This window comes from Dermacentor variabilis, chromosome 7 (genome assembly GCF_050947875.1).
Source record: "Dermacentor variabilis isolate Ectoservices chromosome 7, ASM5094787v1, whole genome shotgun sequence".
NCBI classification, from domain to species: Eukaryota; Metazoa; Arthropoda; class Arachnida; order Ixodida; family Ixodidae; genus Dermacentor; species Dermacentor variabilis.
The window spans coordinates 57,513,253-57,523,658 of record NC_134574.1 but is presented as its reverse complement, the minus strand read 5'-3'; the positions used below and the strand labels follow the sequence as shown (position 1 = coordinate 57,523,658).

At 41.3% G+C, this 10,406-nt stretch overlaps 1 protein-coding gene across 1 annotated transcript; it reads left to right on the top strand.

The window, feature by feature from the left end:
• Positions 1-1,089: 1,089 nt before the first annotated feature.
• Positions 1,090-9,657, top strand: LOC142588653 (epoxide hydrolase 4-like). The gene is made up of 6 exons (XM_075700479.1): positions 1,090-1,315; positions 2,573-2,703; positions 3,980-4,092; positions 7,331-7,508; positions 7,936-8,072; positions 9,171-9,657. The coding sequence occupies exons 1-6, from the start codon at positions 1,127-1,129 to the stop codon at positions 9,587-9,589; spliced, it is 1,167 nt and encodes a 388-aa protein (XP_075556594.1). The 5' UTR covers positions 1,090-1,126; the 3' UTR covers positions 9,590-9,657.
• The last annotated feature ends 749 nt before the right edge of the window (positions 9,658-10,406 follow it).

The window sequence follows — 10,406 nt, the reverse complement described above, 5'->3', positions numbered from 1 at the left end:
TTTTGTACATGTTTACGGAGAAATATTCAATTCCTTCTATTGTAAATAGCGCCAGCGGTAGATTTTAAAGAATAAATTTCTAAATCGCACACAAAGGTAATTTCTTTCCATCGGATGCTGCATTTCTTCCTGCCAGTTTGTCTATCGCGTGTCAGTATTTCGCGTTGTGCAAGTTCATAACGATGCATATTCAAGAGCCCCAATTACTACAAGGACAAAGAAGTAAACACAAGACATCTACCGTTTACTAACTCAGTTTCTCACTTCAGAACAGCAGCTGCGGAATATAACCGGCTGTTTGCACGTAATAAACTCAGTTGAAAATGAGCACAAGTCTTCTCATTAGAGATAGGTCAGTATAATTTTTCTCGATTACGAATAAAATGGTAATAGGAAGTATTGTATATTCACTATAATACTAAATAGTTCTACCCAGACGCGTAATTGCATACACAGCAGGAATAATAAGTTTTCTATAATGTCGTGCCATGGATCTACTATCATGTGCAAGAAAGCCAGCTAACTATCAAGGATGACATGTATGTTTTTAAAAACAAGACCACCAATTGTCATTAAAGACCTGCATCAATAGCCCCTGACTATCTTGAGAACTTGTTTGCATACAACCTTCGTAAGTATGAATGGTTGTTGTATTTAATGAAGCTTTAGAATAATCTATAAGCAAATGCTTGTCGAAAAACCACCAGAAGTTGTAATCAAAAGTTGTGGTGGGGCCCGTAAACACATAAAAGAGGGCCAGTGAAACATCGCAAAATATAGAATAGTTCTCTTTTGAATAGAAATACCCCACCCCTATTTGTGGTATTTTGTTCATCCCTGTCGTAAATACTGGTGTTGAATTTCTACTATGCGTATTTGTTGGCGTTGCTCTCGTTGCTGCTCGCGTGTGTTGCACATAGCAGAAGAACAACGGAAGTTCTACATAATAGTGTAGCATTTCGTAAGCAGCAACGGAGATGTATTTTCGACACACACGTCTAAACTGCGATCAGATCATAGATTAAGGCCAATCTTTGGTACCGTTTGAAATCCAGCGAATTTGCGTGCTATTTTCTCGTTACAGAGTGTGCCTCTAACCAGGGCCTCCTGCAGAAGTGCCATCGAGATGGCGCTCACCATTTTCGGCCAAGCGCTGTTCTTCGCCATAGCAACAGCTATGGGCCTCTGGATGCAGGGATACGTTAAGCTGCAGGTCGCTGTACACGGTCCCTCTGTTCTCGTTCCCGCAAACCGAACGGAACCGGCAGAATTTTACAGCGAGGAGTTTGGAGCGCACGCATATTTGACGGCAAACGTACGTACACTGCCGTTTACAACGTTGCCTGAGTCTATGAGCCTATTGAATGCACTGCGTGTCGAAAATGCCCGAAAATTGAGATTTTAGTATTGTTTGCTGCGGGTAAATCTGCGACAGAGTCTTCTTAGTTTTGTTACTGCTGAAAAAAAAGAGGCACATGATAGAGTACTCGTCATCAGTAAGCGAAGGTCAAACGTCTCCCAAGAGTGATCCTATATTAGGAGGAAACAGTTTTACTCTGGTAAAAAATGCTACCCTTCTGGACATACTTTTCCCTGGAAATCATTGGAATAAAATGGTGTGAGTAGGAAAACATTTTCGTTGAACAGCCCACAGAACTAAATATGAACTTTCATATTTTTAGCTGGTGGGCAAGTTGGTGATACATTCTTCGTAGCTGTGGTACAACACATCACACCCTTACTCTGTAATTCTATTGGTTATATTTTACTTTGTGAAAATTTCTTCTTCCCTGACCTCTCGCGTTCAAAAGCATTCTGTTTGTCTTTTGTACAATCTTAACGCCACAATATTGCATCTTAGTGCATCTCTTACACTGCATTCTTTGTATATATATTCACAAATGTATTCCAATTACTGTATAATCTTTGGGTGTAGTCACCCCCTTTACACAATGCCTGTATGTGCCTATAAGGTATATTTAAATAGAGTAAACAAAGAAAGGCGACCGATTATTCAATGGGGGAGAGTGAAGAATTGGCACACAGCGAGCGCTTCTGACTTGCGATGCATCTTATGGTACAAAATAAATATCACAACAAAATATGAGCACGACAAGAAAGTGGTACAATATATTCTTAGACATAAATTGAGTGACGATATTGCAATAGGTGGTATTTTCTTCATTTACTTGTTACAGATATGTCTGCAGAGAGGGTGATTTGGAAGGAATATCGTTTAGTTACGTAGAAATTTTAGAGAATCAAACATGGCTTCTCTTGTAATGTCGAGATTATTTAGGTTCTTTCGCTTAACACAGAGCTGTACGGTGGTGTGAGGTAAGGTGCTTCAGAACAACAACCTGCAAATAACTTTGCCACGGAAATTCGCAATTATGTAATATTGTTGAATCTTAACATGTCAATTCCTCAAGAAATATATATATTTTAGACTAGATAATAGCACCTGAATGATTATTACAAGACACTGCAGTCGAAGAACATATTCTAGATGTTGTCTCTATGCCCATAAAATATTTTAGGTAGACTTTGCGTTCTCTCTTCTCTTTTTTAGGACATTACATTCCATTATGTGACCAAGGGTTGCGACGTTGAAAACCGTAGAATGCTGCTGCTCTTGCACGGGTTCCTTGACTTCTGGTTCATCTGGAACAGACAGATACCAGAGCTCAGCAAAGAATTCTGGTATTTCCGACGTCTCTGCTGTTCCTTCCTTTCCTGAAAAAACAGACAGTACAAATAAAAAAAACTCAAAATTAAAAGTGCGTAGGCCCGTCCGATGTTTGAGACAATACAGGAGTATCAGGATATGCAGCGCTTCAGCCAAAGTTTTACGAACCATTAAAAGAATCTCATTTTGATTTCTTCAAGGTTAAGGTGGCTTTGTCCCTCCCATGCGCTATTTTTTACGTCTCGGTTACGCGACCTCTCACTATATGTGCAATAGTTGTGCAAGTATGGTAATAGAAGAATGCTTGTAAGTTTTCAGTATCGCCGCATGGAAAATGGATGGCTTTTGCCTGAAATTACTCATTGCAGCTCTAGCAGCCTAGATTATTTAACCAATTTCGCGTGTTTCAAAAAACACATTAAATTTTAAAAATTGCCTTTGGCAGATAACACAATTTTGGATCGCGAGCTGGTCGAGTCGAAGAGCTGCACACTACTTGAGCAAAAACCATAATTAAAAGATTAATAATAACAAAATATAACTAATTAGGTATTAGCTAATTGCGTTATGCGTTATGAGGCATGTTGCAAGGTGTCAATTCTAGCAGCAGACTGCAAACCATATCGTATTCGAAGGAATCGCTTGCATAGCACCAATTACGAGATATAACCAGATATTAAGAGATATTAGAAGATACCAATACGAGACTTGCAGTTAAAATCGCTGTAATACCACTTACTTTCTGAGAAAGAAACATCGTTTTATGCATTGAAGTTAAAAACTAATTGAAATGCCAATGTATTTCTCTACAAAGGTCGGGAATTATTATCCCTAAACTGGTGTCCTCCTGAGAAATTATTGCATGCGGATTCGTCTTGCGAAATCCCATGGCTTATATCTGTAGTTTGCAATTCGTGCCATAAGCTAGTTGTTTATTTAGATACTTACTTTGTAATTTTCTTAAATAAACCATGATGCGTATGTTTTTCGTTCAAGTATTGCCCGCCTCTAGGAGTAGACAAGGTCAAGAACTAGAACGCTGCTATGTACAACAGGGTATTTAAAAAGATTATTGAAAGCTCGCTGAAACATGCGATATACAAGAAGACATCAAGCTTTCTCGAACATCCCTGTCGCAACGTAAAGCAAACATTGAAAAGAGAAGCGTTCTTTTAACTTTCATACATAGCTGATTTTGTCGACGCTAATCGACTGTTACTATTACTGGTGGTAATCTGAACCAACGTTTTCTTATAAAAATTGATTATATGAGTTGCACCTTTCCTGCAGTGTTGTGGCTCCGGACATGCGCGGTTACGGTAAGACCACACGACCAAACGACACTGCCGAATATCTCATGCCGAAACTAATCGGAGACGTCAAAGGACTTCTTGACAAACTGAGCAAGTATCCGTGTTTTTCTCGTTGTTTTTTTGCCACAAGTATTCAGCGACACATAGGGCATGTCCCAAGAAGGGGGCTGTAAGTGCTTGACAAAGAGTCAAAAATAAATTTGTGCTGGCATGCACCATTTGTCTTCATCCATTGGCACAAAAACATCAATTTCTCATCATTTTTATGCAACGGTGCCAGTGTGTCTGCTTGTAGATATTGCGCACAGGTGAATGGGTAAAACTAGGTGCTGCGTGAAATTTGTTGCACTTTGGATGCGGGTGACGCTCATTACCAAACATTTCTACCCTTACCTTTATAACCGTTGCTTTGCGCTACTGCGAGGGTAAATTCTTCATGCACTTCAACCAGTATATTGCCCAGTGACCCCGGACATTAGAATGCGACGCGTCTAGGAAATATGTGGGCCTGGAATGGTAGAGGGCCGAGAGAAAACGCATCGTAATTATTGTTCAATGTACAGTTAGCGGAACCTTAGTCGCTGAATCCTTTCTGCTACCTTGCAGCCTTTAATGCTACATTACCTTTATTCAGCTCACACTTATTCACATCTCAGTCGGAAGTAAACGCCCACATTTTGGCAATAGTTTGTTTGAGTGGCACTTGATATAAACATCTATAGAGAAGCTTGTCATTCTAAAAATTTATGTTTTTGCTGTAAAGTATTGAAAAACACCAGAGATATGAGACTATTGCGGGTGTTTTCTCGGATACAAGTCGCAAGTTACCCTGAAATCATAGCGCTATCGTTGTGAGGCTAGATCCGACTCTTGGTGCAACTAGCCAGGGAGCAGAGAATATAAAGCCTGGCTAAGCATTCAAATAGGGCTTGAAACTCATAAAGCAGGACGCTTTCTCCACTTAGATGCCATGGTGGGCGCGGCTGAACTAGAGTAAATGGTGAAGTTGGGAGTATGATGGAAGCCAGTCTGATCACGATGATTCATACTGAAAAGGGAGAGGTCGGGACAACGACCAAAATTGTTCAACGTGAAATATACAAGAAAGCGTATATATATATATATATATATATATATATATATATATATATATATATATATATATATATATATAAAGACAGAGAAAGAGAGAGAGTCGAAGGCAGTTGGTATTACACTTAAATTAGAGCTGAATTAATTGAAACACACTTTGTGTAGGCAAACGGCATATGAATTACGCCAACGTCCAGCGAAAAATTACACCATCGTATTCATGAGTATACTGGAATCAATGTTTCGTTAGAGCTGCTCGTTATAGCCATTATTTTGCAAAACGTTCACAAACGACGCATTCTTAATTTGGTCCCGCGGCGAGGAAGAGTTTTGAAGTTCATTTCTTAGGTCAATGCAATCCATCTAACCATCGGACTTTCCTACATATATTAGGCTTCCGCCATCTCGTTTCAGATGTTAGAGAAAGTACTCACAACAAAAGCGTCACGTCAGTTTGCAGATATTCATGCGATAATAGCCAACGCTTACATTCTTAGTAGAAATGTAAAACATGGTAAAACAGCAATCCCGTACAGCGAAACTCTCCGTTTAAAGCGGACGGGTAAAAAACGTAGGCCTTTGCATCGAACTATGAAGAATTCCGCAAGGACTTACTAGGCCAATGTTATCCTCCCTCTGATACACTGACGCGATTGAAAAAATAACAGACAGCCTTCATTGCCATGCCCTCATCAAAAGCGAACCTGCTCCCACAGATTTACAGACTTACTTTATCCTGATTTATTTAGCATCAAATGCTAACATGAATCGCTTCCTCCAGTAACATCATACCAGACTGTTGCAGACTTAGCATTGCCCTTGAACTTCCGCGGGGTGCTATACAGACGTGCCACGAACATCAGAGATGGCGTCACATGTTCCAAAATTAACTCAGCTAACTTCAAAGGGTCCGCGCAATCTGTAAAACTTCGATGCATGTTCTGCCCCAAGATAAGTACTGCTAACATTGTGAACATCAGCGTGTTTTCACGGTCATTGAAAATCCAACGGCATTGCAACTGCGACACTTGTAACCTAGTACATCTGTTGGAATACACTATGCGCCGCGCACAATACATCGGGCAAACAAAAATTGCTCTTAGTCTAACATTTAGTATTCACATATCGCATGTAAAATCAATACCGCAGTTCTTCTAACCTAGCGTCTGAACGAGGAAGGCGACCTTTTCGAAAAATATAAACGCCGCCACTTAAAGATCAGGATTCACCCCATACCACGACAAAGAAGCGTGAATTTCATATATAATAAACAAGATCAGCACACATTCTTGGGGAATATTGATAGCATAGGTAGACTGTCACGTGCTGTACCTCGTCTCATGTGCAAGAGACGTGTTTCCAACAATGCCTATATGTTTGCTGCAACAATGAATATTTTGCCGTCTGCTTTATGCATTCACTGATGGGTATATTGTTTTATGTAGGATGCCTTGGAAGCTATATTATATTTCTACAGCACTTGCTAGACATTTTTCTCACCGTGCTTCTATATTGATGTTCATTATTTCGCATTGTCATGTAATATTGTATTTATTGTTGGCAGTCGTAGGCTTCATGTACTTTTGCATTTAGTGTTTATGTATTCTCGGGATACTACGCTTCTGTTTACTTGAGTTAATGTGCGCGTCCTCCTATTCGTGACGCCAATGAATGTTGGCGCGTTCTTATTCATGCAGCCGTACGGTTGTTCATCTTTTCTTTTAATGAATATGTCTGCAACAGCACATTTGATAGAGGCCCCATGCGGACCGAAAATTATGTTTTTCCCTGCGTTTCTGCACGCGTATGCAGTTTATTTAACTTAAAAACACCACATCCGAAGAAAAATTGCGGCGAAGGTACCCCACAACATCACTTAGCCTCGGTTTCGGACGAATATATATATATATATAGATATGCATCCGGAGCCATGGGTAACTGATGTTGTGAAGTACCTTCACCAACTTTTGGGATCCTTGACTCAATGAAGGACCAATGGTGCGACGGCTATGTATGGAGAGCCGGCGAGATGAAACATCAAAGTGTTTATCACACCGTTCGCATTTGTTCTGCATTTTACAATATGTCTTACTTAAACCTAGCGAGTGGTTTCGCGATACAGTGTTCAGCAACTACAACGACGAATTGTTTCTTATTCAAAGCACTCCTCACTATGAATGACTACTGTATTTGTGGCAATGCTAAGCAAATGCTACCTTTCCTTGCTCACGTTCAGACCCCGGCCACAAGCGAGAAGTTGTGCTCGTGGGCCACGACTGGGGCGGCATGATCAGCATGTGCTTCGCTACCTTGTACGAGCAAATGATCGACAAGATGGTGCTCATCAATAGCATGCATCCTAAGGCCTTCATGAAGCAGCTTTTCAGCAGCCCTACGCAAATGAGGATGTCATGGTGAGGCTTCTTGCCGCTCTGAAGCAGCGTGCTGTCTATACTCCTTTTTCTTGAAAGGGTCCTTGAAAACTTTAGTCTTCACTGAAACATTTTATTTGTCAATATTCATACTTCAACTCATAAAAAAAGATAAACGAAATGCCCACAGAAACATATCGCTCGCAAAAATTATTAGAGGCGGCCAAACCGGCAGATCACATTAGATGAAAGTAGCATTGTATTGGAAAGGCACAACCTCCTCTCACAAAGATAACAATAAAAAATATGGAGCTGATTGGCGCAAAAAGCTTTTTATTGTCTCGTTTGCTCTGAACCCTTACTTGAACTAGGGAATCCATTTGCAGAAGTATTAGTGACACAGTTTCTTGACAATACGTGCACCAATGGCACGTAATTCACCTCGCATAAATATGTTATATGTCCACAGGTACCAGCTTCCGTTCCGACACCCTGTCGTGCCCGAGCAGTATCTGATCATGAAAGACTTTGCCTTCTTTGATATGGTACACAAGGGATTCACGAAGGAGGAGGAATACGCCCACAAGTACACCTACTCCAAACCTGGTATGCCTCCTCTTAGTTATCGAGATTTCACGTCTCATATCGGTATAATGACCGGTAACCCAATAGTGAAAACTGGATGAAAGTGCGCGGTAAAGTTAAGGCGCTAGATGAGGTAGTACTGGCTCATTTAAGTGTCCGGCTCTACTTTAACTAAAAGAATATTTAGAAGGCACAAAGAAGTTTAACGAACCATCAAGTTACGTAACCTCCCGCCTTATATAAAGCAACACCATGCGTTAATCCAAGCCAGATGTGTGATCTGATTATGAGGCACGCCGTAGTGAGGGAGGCTAAAAATTTTGACCACCTGGGGTTCTATAACGAGCACCTAAATCCAAGTGCACGGTTGTTTTTGCACTTCTCCCCCATTGAAATGCGGCCACCGCGGCTGGGATTTATAGAAAACAAGCGAGCGAGAACTGGATAGGAATAAGCAACCTAGTACTCTACAACCTGAACAGCATACATATTGCGTTATTCAACCTCACTAGCGTGTGAGTTGCTGCAAAAGTTAAGATAACAGATAGGCTGTCACTCAATGTCAAAATTTACAATTCACTGCGCAAGCTGACGTGCCGCTAAAGGGCCAAGTAAATTTTTACGTTAGTTCAATAATAAAAAAAATTGCTATTCAATTAAGAAAATTCGGTCCTGTAAGCGATGAGGTCTCAAAAGGGCGAAAGCAAACTGTAGAATCAGGCTAGAAATAGGTGGTGCCGCGCACCCAAACCTGAGACGCCAAGATATAGTAAGAGAAAAATGTCCGCACAAGAAATTGTACGATTGCTTCCCTAAGCCTAATCAGCGCCCTTTTAACAACTTAATGCACTGATTAAGGACTCTGATTTCGGCACAGCACAAAGGCGCTGATTTATGGGCCTAGCATTCACGTTTGTCCCCTGCACATTCCTTCTAAGCTTCATTGATACTCATTTCCGCACATCTAAAAAACCTGGTGCTGCAACCGTTATTATCAACTTCCCTGCTGCATTGAGGAGCGACTGTACGTTCGTAGATGTGCATGTGTCTGCATATTTCAACACACCTAAAAGTTGCTTCCTCGGGGGCTCTAAATTCCAACGTTGCTTCTTCCTGCAGGAGCACTGACCGGTACCATCAACTACTACCGCGCCTTCAACAATGACAGTGACCAGTTGAACAAAATACCCTACCGCAAAATCAACGTTACTACACTCATCCTTTGGGGCAAGAAAGACGAGTTCATTACCACGCGCGTCGCCCAATACAACCAGGAGTGGTTGTCGAAGTCGCTGGTTGTCTACTACGAGGGAGCGGGTCACTTTGCCCAGCGGGAATGCCCAAATCATGTGACCGAGCGCATCCGCGAATTTTCTACCACTGGCAACGTGAATGTGGCCGAGGACCCACGTTTGTCATGGTCGAAGTGGGCAAAACCTCCATGCAGCGAGTCCATGGTAGCAGGCCCTGGATGGACATCTCACAGTCTTCCTTTCATTCCTGATGGCGCGGAGCTTCCCCAGTCCATGAGAGCATAGACCACTTAAGCCTCCGGAACTGTGATGTTTTTAGCCGTCAGAAACTATAGCTTTAAATAAAGGCACTATGGCAGAAAAGCTTCTGATATAAAATGTGACTATGACCCTTGGCACATGTTTGTGTGTGTTACGCTGTTACTGCTCTCTGCGGCAAAAAGAATTCAGTTACACAAAGCTTTTCCCTACTTTAAGAACGGATATTTTGTCATGGTTGCTCTCGATGCTATGCGTGAAGCAAAGACAACATTTCAATTTTGAGGTACAGCGCCACAAGTATTTATGCAGCAGCATCGCTTTTCATTAGTACCTAATTTTTATGCGTACGAGAAAATTCACTACCAATATTTAAACACTGTACCTCTACAGCTTCTCGCTAAGCGCTAACAAATATAAAAGTTCACTCCAATAAAATCACAGTTCACAAAAATATGTCGAGAGGGATCATATTCTTGATGGGGACCAGTGCTTAGACAAAACACACAGAAGTGAGCAACAGACCCACTGTAGTTCTTATTAGTGCGCTTGATCTCATAGGATGTATTTCAGGATCTGAACATTGCTACACAGCTCGGAACAAATTTTTAAGGAGTTGAAGGGCAAGAGTCGTAACCAGAAAACCTCCGGCCTTATATGCGTAAGATGGAAACATAAGACGTTAAAAGACGCACTGAAGCAAACTAGCATTTCCACTGCCCATCGCAGTGATGCTGTAGATGGATTAGGGGAACAAGAAAGAGGGCAGAAAGGTTGTCTTCAAGGACACAATTCGTTAAGCTACGCTGTTCGAACCCAATTTCCAAAAATTGGAGGCGTATCA

What these genes read in the sequence shown, in the direction of transcription:
- LOC142588653 (XM_075700479.1), top strand. Translation starts at nt 1,127, where the DNA reads ATGGCGCTCACCATTTTCGGCCAAGCGCTGTTCTTCGCCATAGCAACA. An exon ending in ACGCATATTTGACGGCAAAC is followed by an intron (nt 1,316 to 2,572) that starts GTACGTACACTG and finishes TCTCTTTTTTAG; the next exon opens with GACATTACATTCCATTATGT. An exon ending in AGGACTTCTTGACAAACTGA is followed by an intron (nt 4,093 to 7,330) that starts GCAAGTATCCGT and finishes GCTCACGTTCAG; the next exon opens with ACCCCGGCCACAAGCGAGAA.